The sequence below is a fragment of the Dermacentor variabilis genome, chromosome 3 (assembly GCF_050947875.1).
Source record: "Dermacentor variabilis isolate Ectoservices chromosome 3, ASM5094787v1, whole genome shotgun sequence".
Lineage (NCBI taxonomy): Eukaryota > Metazoa > Arthropoda > Arachnida > Ixodida > Ixodidae > Dermacentor > Dermacentor variabilis.
Genome location: NC_134570.1, coordinates 192,292,996 through 192,311,522, shown reverse-complemented (window position 1 = coordinate 192,311,522; position 18,527 = coordinate 192,292,996). Strand labels below are relative to the sequence as shown.

The 18,527-nt window shown below is 46.7% G+C and overlaps 1 protein-coding gene across 2 annotated transcripts in view; it reads right to left on the bottom strand.

The window, feature by feature from the left end:
* The window catches only part of LOC142576583 (focadhesin), a 429,785-nt gene that overhangs the window by 51,506 nt on the left and 359,752 nt on the right, over positions 1–18,527 (bottom strand). For both annotated transcript variants that reach the window (XM_075686768.1, XM_075686769.1), the window contains exons 31-33: positions 17,311–17,426; positions 6,486–6,617; positions 807–1,114 (exon numbers count right to left, since the gene is read on the bottom strand). In XM_075686768.1, the coding sequence (XP_075542883.1) occupies positions 807–1,114; positions 6,486–6,617; positions 17,311–17,426 (556 nt within the window). The remainder of the gene's footprint in view (positions 1–806; positions 1,115–6,485; positions 6,618–17,310; positions 17,427–18,527) is intronic.

The window sequence follows — 18,527 nt, the reverse complement described above, 5'->3', positions numbered from 1 at the left end:
TGCAAGCGAACTGTGCAAATCTGCAGGCATGAACACTACTGAATATGCACATCTGATACGATCTGTATGCCTTCCGGTGGCTAATCGGCCCAATCTTAGTACCTACTCTCGTGCTTTCCGTAGGAGCTGCCTTTGTAGTTCCCTCTGCCCGCATTGCGTTTCGATCGGTTCCATCGTCCCGGGTCAAACCTCGTACCAAAAGATGTAATGCCATGTAGCGCTGTGCATGTCAAGGCACTGACCACGGCCAGGTCTATCATCATATATTCGAAAAACCAAGTATTGAAAAAGTCGAATTGTATATATTTCACTTGCCAGTAGAATTATTTGAATGTTAGCTATTCAATTCGAAATCGAATATTCGAGTATTTGCACACTCCTACTCATTTCCATACTTCCATGTCACTTCCTAGTACATTTAATACAAGCGTATTCCTTTCAACATATTTTTGTGCCATCTGTCTCAATTTTCCCTCATTGGCCTTTGTGGAGTCTTGCTCTTGTCAGTAAGCCTGCTTTCTGAGCTGGAAGCATAACACAAGGCTTTAAATTCTTGTGCTAGTATTCTACAGAATTATACAGTGGCTACAATGGTGTTTGTTCATGTTGTGCAGGCATGCCCTGTGACAAGTCTTAATGCAAATGTGACTGCTTTCAGCTTCGCACAGATTACTCTGTTTACTTAAAATGAGATCCACTGTCGGATTTTGCACGAGCGTAAGTAGGCTGCACTGCAACTTCCACTGATCTCCTCCGCAGCCATCACCTTCCAAGCGCATTGTTCCCCCGGTGGAACCACTGCTCACCTCTCGCCACCAACACTGGTGGCTGTGGAGAAAATGTTGCAGCCAGGTGGGGCTTTTCCTGCCGCTGCCAGGTAGCAGTGCAGGGCAAGTATAAGTGGCAAGGATTCGAGTGCGTCCAGCAGTGCTGCCCTGGAGTCCGGTGCAAGCTGCACCGCACAGCGCCCCAGCGCAGGCAGCAGCGCCCTCTGCTGGGTGTCCCACACATCTTCCTGACATCCTTGGGCCACCATAGTCAGCAGCTCACATAAGGCACCTCTGGCACCAGGAGGCAGCTCAGAGCCGTCATCACCTAGGAGGGACTCGACACCCTGCATGCCCCAGCGAAACCTGCTGAACTAAATATCATATTTAAAACAACCACTAAACAACAAACATCATAACGAGAGCATTGTATTATGCATCAAACGAACTTTTCCTCCGCTGAGGACAGGTCCATATGGGGATCTATGATTTGCCAAAAATCAACAGGAATCCAAAGAAAGCCAATGAAAATTAAACACAGCTCAGTTGTTCATCAAACAATTGAGCGAATGCAAACTTTTCGCTTGCCTTGCATATGGGATTGAATGCAGGCCACACAGAGCAGCCCCAAAAAGGGAAACCTCGTCATTCACCTGACTGTAACACGAATATCTGCAGCCAAAAACCAATGCCAAGTACCCATTGAAGAGAAAAAGCTTGAACATCCACTGCAGGTTTACACATGTGGCACAGCAAACAAATATGAAATGCAAATCTTGGTAGAAAATGCAAAAAAAAAAGATTACACAAAAATGTAAGTGACAGGATAGCTGCCACTAACAGCTTTTCGTTAGTGGCACCTGCCCTGTGCCAACAACGAGTCTTAGTGATGAAATTCAAAGGTTGCACTAACTGCCTGTGTAGGAGGAATAAAATTTGGCTTTTCTTCTAAATTAAATTTGATTCTTCAGCCTGCATGGCCCTTTTGGCCATTTCTCGGCCTGAAAAATCAGTCCGTGACCGTATCATGCCTCCGCCAAAGCACGAGGGCGAAATGCCACGACTAATCATCCTAAGTAAATTAAAGTATATTCCAGTGCACGTGGAGTGATGCCTGACTCTGGCAAAAGATGCCGAGAGCAAGCGGACAAAGTCACTAAAGAAACAAACAATTTTAGCGACTTTGCTGCTACCAATCTCGCCTGCTTTAAGTACTACGTATACTGAATAAACTTGCACTAAACAAGTGCCATATGTGACTTCCACCTTAAAGGAGCCCTAAGCGGCCCGCGGGCTTGGTGAAAAAACACAGCCTGTGGATAGCATATGCTGCTGTGAACACCTCAGCCAAATTTTTGCAGTCATTTGGGGCACATGGATCCTGCAAGCGGAGTGCAGGGACCACCTTCCTCTCGAATGTTCTCTTTTTAACATAAAAATGCTCCTCACTCTTTTCTGGACGCTTTATTTCATAACACAGCAGATTCGTATACGCAGCTGCTACAGTTGAAACTGGGCATATCGAACCCTGATATAACAAATTATTGTGTATAACAAACAGCTGTAAAATCCCCCCGAAGAATTTTGCATCAAATTTTAAATTTTATATATTGAATTATTGATATGTCAAACTATTTGGCAATACCCTTCGAGCTTCATATATCCGGGTTCGACTGTACTGGCCAATAGCCAACATGAATCAAGAAGGGCGTTTGGATCAGTGTGCTTCTTCCTAGTGTTACTGCGTATATTTACTGATGCAGTTTAATAAATAGGCTGAAGTAAGCAAAAATTTGCTTTAGAATTTCGATACTAATTACACACTTCCAGAAGAAGCTGACAGCTGGCTGCTCCCGCACAGCTGCGGCCACCCACATAGCAATTAAACTTTTCTCACCCTGCTTACCAGTGTCATAGCCGTTCGGTCTCGCCAATTTCGACTAGCTTTGAACACTCAACTAGCCTACTGTCCGTCAATCCAGCTGGTGCAGGACAAAGCCAGTCCGCACCACATAGCACAACCAGACAGGAGCATATGAGCACGAGTGGGCACTCTAGCCCTGTCTTGCACAAACCAAACGCTGCAGTTGCATGTAGCTGCGGTCTGCTACATAGCATAGATACCGTGGCTGCTGTGAGGTGCTGCGATGAGTCCACTGGGTGAATGCATTGCAGCTCACTGAGGATAACCACATTTGGCGCGTTGCAGGCACCAAAATTTGAAATAATGACATCTATGTGAACATCCAAAATAAAGTTTTAACTGTGTGCCACGGTGACATTTAGTAGGCGGAGCATTGTGGGCACAACCCGCACTGCCGTAGCCAGTGCAGATCACAGTGCAGATCATTAAGAAGGAGCGAAAGCACTGCGAACAGTATCTTTTACTGCCAACAACTCCACTTCTCCTGAATGCATTGAAGAGCTTTTTGCAGCAGAGTATTTCTGAAATTGTCAAACTTAACTTCAACTGCATTTCTCGACTTCAATAAAAAGTGGTTCAGCGTCCTTTAAAATGTGGCTTCACGGCATTACTCCATGCACTGCCGTGAAGCCACACTTCAAGGCGAGGTTTTCCGCCATTCAAAGTTTCGTTACCTTCTAAATCTAGGGAAACCCACTCTCTCCCCACCCCTGTCTCTTGATTGCAATTTGGGCTTGTGGACTGCGTATCATGTGATCGTGTCACCTGTTCCCGCGGCACTCCCTTAGTTCATGCAAACTGCTTCATGATATGGTGAAGAGCCAAATCAATGTTTGGATTTTCGGCTCAGTTGCATTTGCTCAGCTGCCATCACCCATGCGAGGGCTGCACCGCCCATAGTACCTCTGTTGTGTGAATGGTAGCTGCGAAGTGATCCAATTGTCATCACATGTCATGTGAGTGATTCGTCTGCGATCACGTCCGTCGTGTGAATCCTGTTTTATCAGCATTTCCTAAGATGGGAGGAACAGAGCAGCTGGCCAAAGATATGACGCGGATGAGAAATACATCCACAAGTGTAAACCGTTTCTTGCAAAGGTTTGGGTGTTGTTGTATGCAGTTATTTCCATGGGTTATACACCTGGATATTTTTTTTTCAGGCTGTTTAATTAGATGTGTGGGTTATATGCGGAAAAATACAGTATCCTCTTCTGATACCCAGCATCTTGCGCTGCCACAAAACGGTGACACAAATTCCCAAGTTTTTTCTAGCATGCATTTTTTTTGTAGTCTTGAGCAGCCTTACATTTCAACACCTTTAAATGTAATTTAAAGGTGTTGAAATATAGGGAAAGTTAGGGAGACCTGAAAAAAAGAATGTACGCTATAGTTAACCGTTCTTCATTATACAGGGTGTCCCAGCCAACCTTAGCCAGAGTTTTAAAATATGCGAATGCCATGTAGCTGGACAGAACCAAAGTAACATTATTTGTCATCACTTGGAGATATTCAAATTATTTTTTTCATTCTGCTTAAATATATAATGAGTCTTCATTAATTAATCATCTTCTCAAATATTATAATTAGATGAAAAATGTCACTGAGAAAATTGTAGAGCAACATGAAAAACTCCTGATACAGCTTTATGTTGCTCAATATGTGCTACATAAAAGTGCTTTTCAGAGCGTGAAAAAAGCCAGCAAATACACACAATATTGTCGTGCGACTGGTTGCTGCAGGTACAAGCAAAAACATGCACAAAAATCAGCAAGAAAGCTTCATTTTAAGGGGAGATGAGGGTCGTGAAAACTTTTAATTTTCAACATATGTTGCTTAAACTTTATGTGCAGATACATTGTAGAATGCTGATTTCAAATATGTATGTAGATTTCAAATATCTCACTTGGAAGAAAATATATGACAGAATACAATAACCCTAATTAGGTCATTTCTTATGGGCTTTCGTAATAATTTTTCATTAAAATTAAGTGTTTTAAAGAATATGCAAACATTTCCAAAGGCCCACTGCACACCCTAAAGCTAAGCAAATACCAATAAAGTAATTGTGATTATCACAAATAAATACAAAAGTTAGGAAGAAAAAAAACAATGTGGCAGCAATTAGCCTACATTTGATCCAATTAATAATTCACTACATTTAAGAAAAAACTGAAAGCTTTAGGATGTAGCTGTGATATTACGATCTTGCCGGCTCATCTGAACCATGGGATAACCACCTCCTCTTTCTTGTTGTAGGAAGTAGAGACGACTTGCGCTCCGCTTTTCGCAGACACGTGTACAGTTTCAAACTTTTTTTTTTTAGTGAGGGTCAATTTGCCGCTTACGTTCGTAATACTATGAACAAAGAAATGCCGTATCAGCAGTTTTCGAAGCAATTCACTTCCAGGCCTAGCAGACAAGCTCGTCTGCTAGGCCTAATTGCCATAGCAACAGCCAATCAGAAGGCATCTCTCAGCGCAATGGCGTACTGAGCCAATAAGAGTGCCACGTGAATCGCGAGCTTTGTCAGACTGGCCCATGATTGTTTTACGTTTGCGCTTTTTCTATGTGGCCATCATCGGTGAGGATGCGAGGAACTGAAAGGCAGAACTTCGAGCTTTCGAACTATACCAAGATGGCGGTGCTCAGCGTCGGGAAAGACGATAAATTGCTTCGTGAACTCAGCTGTTTCGGCGCGATTTTGGGGTTGTTTCTCGCCGTCTGCGCTGACAAAATAATTTTTTTGGACACTTAGGGTGCGTGTCAGGGCAAATCATTTTGATACGGTGTAGATTAGGCATTACAGATGCTTAAACAACTAGTTTTGAGAAATTGCTTTTTTTTCTTTCACAATTTTCGGCTTTTAAGACCCCCGTGTCGCCCCTTAAATCTATACCTGAAACAAGTGCAGGCTTCATGGTCAGTAGATGAGAATTTCGAAAGCTGCCATAAATTTGGAGTGAATAAAAAAAAGAGGGGGGGGGGGTCATTTGTTATAGAATGTTAATATTTTGACATACCTTTGGAAATATGTCTTCGCATGGTGTGTTATTTTCTCTTGGCTGTTGTTATTTTTACTTCTGTATGCTATGAAAGGTTAGCATATGTTTCCAGTTTTCTTTTTTTTTTTTCTGGAAAAATAAGTGTTTTTCTTATTTTTTATGCCTTCAACAGTTACAGAAACTTTAGATCTTTATGTATAAGCAGCCTTTCACAATGCGAATAAACATTGTGGTCACCAGCCAACGCTAGTGTGCCTCCTGTCGTCACATTAAAAAAAGCGCTATTTCTTCACCCAGCTTCGTGCATGCCAAGCGACCCAAGTTAGCACCCAGTTGGCGAGCATGCTATAGCTGCAATGTGTACTGTGTTTTTTGCAGCACGGTTGCTCTTAGTTCCATTTTATTTGCATCTGCAAAGCACGACTTTCTACGTTTTACCCATCAGCATACCTGCTGATGATTTGCCTTCATTATCATTGCTGTCCTGCTTTTTAAAGAATCACTGCGTCTGTCTATCAGATGGATTAAGAAAATTATTTCCCGGGCCTTGTGACAGAGGTAGGGATGCCATATGAGTGACAAACACCCTGCTGCTCTACTCAAAGCAGTTCGGACTTACAGTGACTCTTTGTCTACTGTATACCGGCCCTCAATTGATTTGCTGCTTTTTCTCAGCTTTTCTTTTTTGGTGCTCCTGTCACATTTTCTCAATTGTCTCTGCCTAGAGTAGCAAGCTCTGTGTGCCGCTTGTCTGAAACGTTTGGCTTACATTGCCGTCCAGCTGACACCCACCTGAAGAACGACAAGTCCCCCTGGCTTCAGGGCCCGGGCAGTGGCCAGCTCCAAGAAAGGTCCTAACTTGCTGCTGGGCGCCGACTTCACCACTGTGGGCAACCCACACAGCAGACGCTCCACACACGAGCCCTGTACACACAGACCACTCTGACCATAACCACTCAGCGCTCGTATTTGAGACTATCGATGCACATAAAAAACTGGTGAAAAAGGGCTTTGGTGAAAAGTACAAAGTCACTTGTAAGATACAATAACACCAAGTCTAAAGGTTGTCTTTCCCATAGCTCAGGAGCGCTTGCTGCTCAGGCCTGATGCCTTCTTGAGCCTTTCGTCTGTTTATGTGCTTTCTCTCTCTCTCTCTCTCTGTGTGTGTGTGTGTGTGTGCATGCGCGTGCGCGCGTGCGTGTGTGCATGCGTGCATGTGTGTGTGTGTGTGTGTGTGTGTGTGTGTGTGTGTGTGTGTGTGTGCGTGCACGCGTGCGTATGCGCACGCACGTGCCTTCAATCTTTCCATCTGAAGGAACCGTGCCATGGCAGACACATTTATAAAAATGTGTTACTGCTTTGAACAAGCAGAAAAGTTGACATAAAAATTGTAACAGCGCAAACACATGCAACCACAAAGTACCAAGGACGAGACACAAGTGCTTGTGTCTCGTCCTTGGTACTTTGTGGTTGCATGTGTTTGCACTGTTACAATTTTTATGTCAAGTATGCACCAACTCGCCCAGAAAGAAGTTTTAATGAAGCAGAAAAGGTGCAGCATCACATGAGCGCTTGACAAGCTGCTTAGTACTGCCACGACATCTTCATGTGAAGACCTGCAGAGACTAAATCAGCTGCCAGGAGTCTTGACATGCATCATTTGCCATTAGCTGGTGGCCATGTCTCTAGCTACAGTTTGTTCAGACCTCCAGGACAGTGTGCACTCCATCTCACTTACACAAGCAGTTATTTGTCTGGAGATGGGAAGCTTGGGCCTTCCGTCCACATTAGCAATGGCCATCAGGTTCCTCCAGCTACTTGATCCCAGATGCAGAGTTTTCTTCTGCCCCATTGCAGCCTAACTGACCGGCAAACAGCAGCCGACAGGCCCCTGTTTCCACTGATTTTATATTGAACATGTTGGTCATCACTGCCATAGCTACTGATTGTCGCATAACCAATGGTGTTTCTCGAGCTGCTAACGTCAAGCGCGAGGCACTTGATCGTTTTTGCCTCACATGCTGTCTGAGAACCCAAAAGCCTAAGCAGCTCTGGCAAGGTACAGCCACTCCCTGCTGCCAAAGGTGGTCGGTCCTGCTCATCCCACGTTCACTGCTCTTCGTCCTGAAACCGGTTGCTACACCTCAGATAAGTATGCAATACACCTCTTGGGTTGGGGGTGATGCTGCATCTATGACTTGGCCAACAAATTTTCTGTTGTCACTGTCTAGTGGAAGTTAGGAGCACAGCTCCTCACTGAAGGATGAGGAAGGTTCTGACACCTGCCATGAAGTGTACAGTGAGGGCCACTGACAGCAGCACTTCCTGCGTTATCACATGGCGCACAGTATGCATGACCATTGCTGGCCACTACACCACTGTTTTATTTATCGTCCTCTAGTGCTGCCCAATTAACCTTGTTCTCGGCCTCAACTTTGTTTCAAAAGCACTCCAGGGAGAATAACTGTTCCGCAGGTGCAGTACAGCTATTTGCCATTTCCTATCTATGCAGCTTCCAGTGCACCACTCTGTTCATGTTTATCAAGTTTGCTAAAGCGTTCCCACAGGCCTCTGCAAATGTTATCTTGACGAGCTGTCCTCTTGATCCTGATGGCGAATACATCATATCCCCGCTTGTTAACATAATTTTTGGTCCAATATTGTGCACCCAGACACTGGCATCCGAATCCTGGAGAACTGCGAGTGCCTACCGATCACTGATTCCGGATTTTTGTTGTACATGCTTTCCCAGAGTGTTGCCCTGGTGCCCATCACCCTTTCAGAAAAATTCCATATTTCTTCCTTGGACCCTGATGGCCTCTGTGGCATGCTCTGCCATCCCCTCATTTGTCACCTGCCAATGACAGTTGTAAGATAACTGCTCCCTGTCTTTCTTCTGAGCAAACTGGAACCCTTTGTCACCTCCTGCTTTCACATGGATATACAGTCGCCGACTGATTTTTCAGACTCCAAAAATTCGGACATGCTCGATTATTCGGTCTCCTTCGCGTCATCGCCATTCTCCCCGTACACCATAATGTATAACAACTGCCGAAAGTTCGGACACCTTGCAACCTCTTGTCTGATTTTTCGGACACTCCTTGAGACAACTCGATCGAGAGCGCCATGCACAGACTATGACCGCTGCATGGTTTGACTTGCTGAATGACATTTTTGTTTTGAACGGAGCCTCCATGCTGCCCCACGAAGGGGGCTCTACTGCAAATCCCCGCTCATCATCATCATTTCTGTCTGGTTCGTAGCTACAGCAGCTCCGGTCTTAGCTTACTAAGCCATGAGAAGACAATCCAGCAGCTGATTTGTTTCGTTCTTTGTGCACGACGCTGCGACTAGGCCACATTTTTCGTTCGTGCGACTAATGTCGGCATGACGGCGGGGTGATGTTTGCTTTGCGTGTTGTGTCGAGGCAATGCGGCATATGGAAACATAGGGTCGAGTGTCTAATGGCGCCGACAGTGCCCACACAGACTGCGCAGGGGAATGCCGGCAAGCAGGTGCCGGGAGGCCTAGGATTTGTCGCCTTCCGATGTGCTCCTTACTGAAGCCGAAAATGTTCTGCCGAGACCTGGGCAGTGGTTGCATTGCGATTCGGGACACCGCCTCAGTTGACAGTTTCACAAGTGCTGATACTGCTGTACCGATATGTGCAGAACTCGACGACGGCGAGATCATTCGTCAGGTTTCTGCTGCGCCGCTAGATGATGACTCCGATTCGGAAGATGACGCACCATGTGCTACGCTGCTGTTGCATGTGGAGCGTGTACAAGTAGTGAATGTGCTTTCAGCTGCCTATAGTGACCGTACAACTCTCTCCGAGATTCAGGCTTACCTGATTACGCGTAAACGGAACAGCGTGCAATGGTGCATTCACGATTTCTTCAAGCCTACTGCCGAGTCCGAATAAGTGTGTGGAAATAAAGGATTTCGTTTTTTTTCTTAATCTGCTTTTTCAGACACCTGTTTATTCGGACATTTCCGCAGTCCTCGTGAGGTCCGAATAAACGTTGGCGACTGTATTTTATTTGGGTGACTGCGCTCTTGAACAGACATCAGTAGTCGCCTATTCTAGCCCCATTCATAGGAGGTTCTCTTGCACCTTCATAGTGGAGTGATCTATCGTACAGAGAGAGGTCAACAAGATGATGGACAAGAACATCATGGACAAGTCATGGAGTAGTTCATGGACATTCCCAGTCATATCGGTGAAAAAATAAAGACAATGCCTGGCACTTCTGCACTGACTGCTGACACCTTCACAAAATAATGAAAGAGGATGTCTAACTACTGCCTTGCATAGGTGATGCATCTGTCTTCACAGAGCCCAATATTTCTCGTCAACTGACCTCTGTTTGTGCTATCGCATAGACATGATGAACCCTGAGAAAACTGCCCTCGTAACACCAGGCAGTCTTTACCAATACCAAGTAATGCCCTTTGGATGCTACCCTTTGGCCTCAGCTACATTCAATGACATGATGGACTCTCTGCACAACTTGAAGTGATGAACATGCCTTTTTGACCTCGATAATGTCAGTGTGTGTTTCAGGGAGTCACCTTCAGCACCTCAAAAATGTTCCTGCTGTCTTTTGTGGTGCTGGCCCTCAGGTGAATTCATACAAGTGCCGTTTCTGCCGCTGTGAAATAAATATTCTACCTCATCTTATCAACTCTGCAGAAATCCAACCTCCCCCAATTAAAGTTTGTGCTGAGTGCAATCTTCCTGTTCTACTACATTCAGAAAAGACATTCACACTATTACGGGCTTGTTTTTCTATTTCCGTCGCTTTGTTTAAAATTTCGCTGACATGGCTCGTCCACTCACTGACCTTCTCAAGAAGGATGCTCCTTTCTCTGGGGGGGTCACAGCAAGCCTCTACTCTTACCGAGTGGATTACAATTCGGCCAATTCTGTTTCATTTTGACCCTCTGCGCCTACTGAAGTAGGCACTGGCATGAGTGGTCACTGCATTGGTCATCACTGGTTATGCCAAATGTCTTCTCTCTGCACACGAGCGTAATTACTCAATCTGTGGCCGTGAGTGTCTTTTGCTCGTTTGGGCACTCAGGAAACTTTGACCATACCTGTTCAACCACAGTGTCTGTGTGATAACCGACCACCCTGCCCCCTGTTGGCTCTACTCTTTGAAGGACCCAACCTTGCTCATTGGGCACTGCACCTACAGGAATACAGTAGTTCCATCATATATAAATCTGGATGCTTGGATCAGGACATTGACTTCCTGTCTCACCACCTCTACCAGACATGCTGACATCTGCATTCCTTCTCTCTCTCTCCGACGAACAACATCCTTCACGCTGTTACTGCCCACACCCACTGACCCTGCATGATGGGACTTGATATTATTACGGGGATGTTGGGAGTATAGAAGATTGTATTTACTATATATATACAATATGAGTCAGAGTAGTTAAGAAGGCTGACCACCAACAACATGCAGCAGCCAGCGTCCCGCAATCTTCTTCTTCCTCTCTGCTTTCATCCTTCCCTAACAGGACCCCCGGGTGGTGAAGCGCCATCTCAGTGCTTGGTAGGTGAAGAATTGCAAGTGACATATGGCTTCAGCCGCGAAACGTGGACGACATCAACAAGCGTCGGACTTGAGGATGCATCAAACTGTAGCGGGGAAATCTCATAATTTACGTCGTTAACTTGGCGTAGGACTTCATAAGGCCCTGTGTAGCGAGAGAGAAGCTTCTCCGAGAGGCCAACCCGATGACATGGTGAGCAGAGGAGCACCCAAGCACCTGACGCGAACTTAACGCGATGGCAATGGTCGTAACGCTGTTTTTGTATATGCTGTGAGGCTAATAAAAGAGATCGGGAAACTTGACGTGCCATGTGAGTGCGATCGATGACTTCGCGAACATACTCAGTTGCAACACATGGCACAGAAGGGAGGATGGTGTCAAAAGGCAGTGCGTGATCGCGACCATACAGAAGATAAAAGGGTCAATATCCTCTGGTGTCATGTCGGGACGAGTTATACGCGAACTTCACGAAGGCCAGTGTGGCATCCCAGTTGCGGTGATCGTTGGAGATGTACATCGACAGCATCACTGTGATTGTTCGGTTGAGACGTTTCGTAAGACCTTTCGTTTGTAGGTGGTAGGCAGTGGACAGCTTGTGCTCAGTGGCACAGGAGCGGAGGAGGTTGTCGACAACTCAAGACAAGAACAAGCGGTCGCAGTCTGTAAGTAACTGTCGAGGTGCACCATGGTGGAGAATGACGTTATGGAGGAAAAAATCGGCGACATCTGTTGCACAACTAGTCGGCAACGCCTTTGTTATCATGTAGCGTGCCGCATGATCAGTAGCGACGGCGATCCACTTATTCTCTCTAGTCGTTGTCGGAAAAGGGCCAAGCAGGTCAAGGCCTACACAAAGGAACAGTTCAGAGGGAACTTCAGTTGGATGGACTTGTCCGACAGGTGGCAGGGGAGGTTTCTTCCGGCACTGACATAATTCGCAAGTTGCGACATAACGCACGGAGCAGTAGAGACCCGGCCAGAAGAACTGGCGTCGTACGCAGTCATATGTACGCAAAACGCCAAGGTGTTCCGCTGTCGGTGCATCATGACATTGTACGAGAGCGACGGATTGCAGATGAAGAGGAAGGACAAGGAGCAATTCAGGGCCGTCAGGGTTGATATTGCAGCGGTAGAGGATGCCGTCGTGCAGAACGAACATGCAGCACGTGGCGTCAGTGCTGCCAAATTGAACTCCGGCGATGATGGACTGTGAGGATTCGTCACATTGTTGTTCAGCGCGAATGTCGGTCATGTCAGTAAAAGCCATCATGCAGTTCACTGGATCATGCGCAACAGGATCAGGGGGATCCATGGGGTGACAAGAGAGGCAGTCAGCGTCCTTGTGCAGACGTCGAGGCTTATAGTTGACAACAAATGAAAATTCCTGGAGTCACAAAGCCCAGCGACCAAGCCGTCCTGTCGGGTCCCAGAGGGAAGACAGCCAGCAGGGTGTGTGGTGGTCTGCAACGACCAAAAATGTGCGGCCGTACAAATACGGCCAGAACTTGGTGACAGCCCAAACTAAAGCCAAGCACTCCCGCTCAGCGATGGAGTGATTTCTCTCGGCAGGTGACAGCAGGCGGCTGGCGTAAGCTTTCACACACTCAGTACAATTCTGTTGTTGGGTGAGAACAGCGCCAAGGCCATAGCTGCTTGCATCAGTGTAGACTTCGGTCGATGCAGATGGATCAAAGTAGGCAAGTATGGGAGGGGTAGTCAGAAATCCGATGAGAGTGGCAAACGCTTGAGCCTGCTCCAGGCCCCATGAGAATAGCATGTTCTTCTTTAGAAGATCTCTCAAGGGCCGAGCAACGTTGGCAATGTTTTTGATGAAACAGCAAAAGTAAGAACACAGTCCGATGAAGCAGCGCACGTCAGAAGCAGAACGTGGCACAGGGAAACTGCGTACAGCACGAACTTTTTCAGGATCTGGTTGAACAACAGATGGGTCAATGAGGTGTCCCAACACGGTAATCTAATGGTGCCCAAATTGAGACTTCGTGAAGTTCAGCTAATTTCGAAGTTCAGCTAATTTCGGAAGACCGCAAGAATGGCAGTGAGTCGGGTAAGGTGGCTGCCGAACGTGGGAGAAAAAACAATAATGTCGTCAAGGAAACAGAGACAGGTGGTCCGTTTGTAGCCTCGCAGAAGAGAGTCCATCATACATTCAAATGTTGCAGGAGCATTTGCATAGGCCAAAGGGCATGACTTCGAACTGATATAAGCTATCCAGCGTGATGAAACTTGTCTTCTCGTGGTCCATTTCATCGACTGAAATCTGCCAGTAGCCGGATCGAAGATCGATGCACAAAAAGTGTTTAGCTCTGTGCAAGCAGTCCGAGGCGTCATCAATACATGGTAGTGGGTAGACGTCTTTTCGCGTGATCTTGTTTACGTGGCGATAATCGATGAAAAAACGCCAGATACTATCTTTCTTTTTCACAAGTACGACAGGTGAAGCCAAGGATTGGCTGATGGCTCTATGACCCTTTTGCGGAGCATTTTGTCCACTTCTGATTGGATGACTTGCGTTGAGCATGCGATACACGATAGGGATGCCGACGAATAGGATTCATGTCTCCAGTTTTTATACGGTGCTGAACAGCAGATGTTTGGCCTAAAGGCCTGTCGCCGAAATCAAAGGTGTCACTGTACGATTCATGCAGGTGGCATATGTCCGTGGCCTATGCAGAGGTGGGGTCAGGTGCAATCATTTTTGCAAAGTCATTAGTTAAGGAACCAGAGCTGTGAGCTGCAATTGGCACTAATAAACCACTCCCGGCATTCAGACTCTCAATGTCAAATTCGGAACCACTAGAAATGCTGGCCAAGAACATGCCGGTCGGAATCACTCGAGTGCACAGGCTGAAATTCAGAAGCGGTAGAACGACGTCGTTATTAGTAATCGTGACCAGCGTATGTGGAACAGCAACATTCCGGTTTAAAAGCACGTCGATGACGGGGCAAAGCATATATTCACAGTCAGGAACCTGTGGCTGGGTGGTCAAAGTGACGCAAGTAACTGCCTCGGGAGACAGACGCACATCATGAAGCGAGCACAAGTGCGGTGGGGCGGTGCTCGGAGCATCGGCGAGTTGAGGCAGTTCTAACTGAAGAACGCCGGCCCTAAAGCCCCTCCATACACGTTTCCGCCGACCAGGTTAAGTAGAGCCAACTTGCCCTCCTCCTCCACGCTCCTCTCCCACTCACCCCCTTAGCTTCCGGCGCCAAGCGGAACTTAATTACGTAGCTGCAGCTTCCTGTTCCGTACGGATGTGACGTCTTGTTTTTTAGCGTTGTTTACTTTTGCGTCGCTGGAGAGGCTTTAATTGCACCAGCTGCGGTTGAAACTGTGAAAGCGATTCCATCCAAGAACCACCGCCTATTGTAACCAGCGATCGGCTCGTGTTCGCTGCTTCGCGTCAACCTGCGACCGGTTGTGGCACGAGCGACAACGTACAGTGGAATGTAGTGCCTGGGTGCTTGGAGACCTCTGCCGTTTTTCGTGCATTTGGAAAACAGTTCAGCTAAGCACTTTGGAAAACAGTTCAGCTTAGCTGAGCTGCCACAGCTCAGCTAAGCACGCGCGGGCATCTCACCATCGTCTAACAGCAGTCAAAGTGGAAATTCCCGCAGTGCAACTCCAGGAAGCGGAAACACCGGAACCGGAAATTTTTAAACCGGAAATACCGGAAGCGGATTTGGTGTGAGGGGAAAAGGCGGCGCACAACAAAGGTTGTCGCTACTTAAGAAAGCGGCGGTGGCGCGTGGATGCAGGGGCTTTAGCCGGTCCAACAGTCGCTGTGAGCAGAATGAGTGGGTAAAAAGTCCAATCCAAGGATAATGTCGTGACGGCAGTTGTCGATCACAACAAGGAGAACAGAAGTAGGGCGGCCGGCTATAATTGAACGTGCAGTACACATTCCAAGTACAACCAGCACGCCGCCGAGGGCCACACAAAGCACTCGGGCAGCTGCTGTGGTGAGGACCTTCTTTAAACGCCTACGTAGGCTAGCACTCATCCCAGACACGTGGGCTGCAGTGTTGACAAGTGCTTGGACAGGTACGCCGTCTATTTTAACGTCAATTACACTTCTCCTTGTGGGCACAGACAGAGGATTTGCTGCAGTAGTGGGCAATGCAGCACCACCTCCGAGGGCTGCCTTTCTTAGTTTTCCGAAAGGCTGCGGCGAACGGGGAGATTGGTGATGTGTTTAAGGTGAACAAGACTGGTGTCCGCGCGGCGATGGTGAGCGACTGTACACGTGTTCCTAGCAGAGTTGTCGGCGCTGTTAGAATCGGCAATTGGCGAAACATTGTGGGTATTTCCATCAAAACGGCTCAGGTTGGTAGGCGTGTGAGGTGTTGAGGGCCATGAGTTGCGACAGTATCCGGCGACATGACAATTGCGGCGACAGGTGAAACATATCAGGTGGTCGTCTGCAGTTCTCCACTGAGTCTAATCGTGATAGCGTAGAGAGAAGCGTCGGGGTGGAGTGAAAATAGTAGAAAGGCGTTCGTTAGCTCTGGGATTGACAACAGCACACGCAGAATGTAATCCAATGTTTTCAAGTTCCTGGCGAACGATGGCTTGTACGAGGGGAGCTGGAAAAGGGGTAGCATCAGGGCTATGTGACCACAAAGCTGCGGCGCCATCGCATCCAGTTCACGCCGAACGATTCGCACCACGTCTTCTGAGGGCGACACTTGGGGCTGTGCGATTTGATCTTCACACGTCGACGTAGCGGCAGTATTGGGAAGTCTCGCAAATGGTTGCAAGACGTGTTGGCTTTTGGCCTGCTCGAATTGTCGGCACTCTTTAATGATTGCATCAACTGTAGAGCAGCTCTTGCACATGAGCAGATTAAACGCGTCGTCAGCAATGCCCTTAAGCACGTGCCCGACCTTCTCAGCTTCTGTCATGTCGTGATCAGCTTTACGACAAAGTGCCAGCACGTCCAGGATGTACGAGACATAGGAATCTGTGGGGGATTGGGCATGGGAGGCCAGTTCCTACTTTGTGGCAATTTTACAGCCACTTGGTTTGCCAAACAACTCTGTCCATTTCTCTTTGCATTCGTCCGAGCTGGTTACCTCCTCTTCGTGATTTTCGTACTATACCTTTGCCGTGCCTCTTAGGTAGAACAGCAGGTTAGCTAGCATAAGCGTAGGGTCCCATCTGTTGATTCCACTCACGCGTTCGTACATAGCCACCCACTCTTCAACATCGGTGCGATCGGCCCCGCAGAAAGTTCCAGAATCCTTGGGTTGCACAACGACAACTGAAGGTGACAGCGACGTAGCATGCGACGGTGACGTAGGAGGCGACGACAACATTGATCCCGAGTGCTCACCATTATTCATGGTGCGGACGGTGATGCGACGTACACTGCGGAGCTCCGTTTCCAGCCGTGGTACCCCACACCTCCACGAATGTGTTACGGGGATGTTGAGAGTACAGAAGATTGTATTTACAATATACATGCAAAATGAGTCAGAATAGTTAAGATGGCTGACCACCCACAACACGCAGCAGCCAGCGTCCCGCAATCTTCTTGTTCCTCTCTTCTTTCACCCTTCCGTAACAATATTATTGGCCCCGAGCTGGTCATACCATGGCCAAATACCATGGCACTTTCAACTCACCTTACTCCAGAAATTCTATGACTGTCCTACCTGAACACCTGGGCCTAACTCGCACATACAACCACAGGGCTGTGCTATAGTCATGCATAAACGCTACTATCGGTAGAGTAGAGCGTTTGTTCATGCATAAGTAAACACACATGGCTCTAACCTAATCTGCCTAATCATCTCCTGTGCTGAAACAGCCCAGCCATGGATACAAGCAACAGATTATACGGACCTGATTTCACTTATGCATATCTGTTTATGCACGAATAAGCACTCTATTCTACTCATATCATAATTCTGCACACAACCTCAAGGCATACATTTAGAATAGACAGGGCGAGAAAGGTACTATAATCATGCAAATGTCCAGAAAAAAAATAGGTGTTCGTGAAAGGTGCCAAGCAGTGCTCACCGGCAGTGAATGTAGCAGAGGTGGTGAAGCGCACGCTACCAGCAAAGCAGCCATGGCTGCTGACGAAGGTGCACCTCGCAGTGCCACACCCAGCACCAGATCTGGCAGCCCTGTCTCTGCACATGACAGGGGAACCACAAGCGCAATGTTGATTTCAAACCGTAGGTGGTGCAGATATGTTAGGCTTGTGAAAATGAAAATTTTTTGGTTAGAAGTGAAGTCAAAGTGAACAGTGATTTATGTTGAATAATTTCAAAGCGAATAGTTGGAATAGTTGTGGGACTTGCATAAAGACATTAAATTAAAGGCAGATGTCGACAAATCTAAGAAAAGTTGGTTCTTAGCTTGCAAAAAGGTTAATGGCTCATCTCTGGAGCTGACTAATTTTCAAAGTGCCGTTACTCAGATATTTTCATGCAAAAATGCAAGTGCAACACTTTTACAACCCTAGCTGTACAGAAAAATTGTTTACAGGCTCTTGTTCCCTGTTGTAGTTCAGTCTTAAAATTTTGTGCCGATTGAGGCCGTCGGGGTATTCTGCATTTGCCCGTTGTCATAATTCTGTGAAGTGTGACCATGACTGCATGATGCTAGAAGTTGATGCTGTGCTGCAGAAAGTTCAGCTTCATGCTGTACATATACACGCAAGCTTATTGCGTTCTGTCCTGCAAGTGTACAGACAAAAAACAAACAAGAAATTAAGAGTAAAATTGAGGTGCAGCTATATACCAATTTTGGCTTCACGGCAGCATGAATTTCATATTGAGGTGTGCTTTCATGGCAGTGCAGGTGGCACTGACGTGAAACAACCTTTAGGGCAATGTTTTCTGCCATCAGCATCACCGTAGAGGTGGGAAACTGAGCAGCTGGCCGAAGATATGATGTGGACTTTGTGCATCCGCAAATGGAGACTGTTTTTGCAAAGATTTGGGCATTGTACAGAGTTATTACCGAGGGTTATAGTGCAGATTTCTTTCTTTTCTTTCCGGGATGTTGCAATTGGGGTTGCAGCTTATATGCCGGTAAATGGGTATATTGGTTCTCTTTGAAAACTTCAAAAACTTTGAATTCAAGCCAAAGCAAATATCGACTAGCATAATTTTCGAATGATATTAAAAAATGTCGAATATTCGCATACTCCTAACTTAGATAATAATTCGAGTACTTGGAGTTCAAGACAAACTACAATAGGCTTTCATTATTTGACTCTGGCTAAT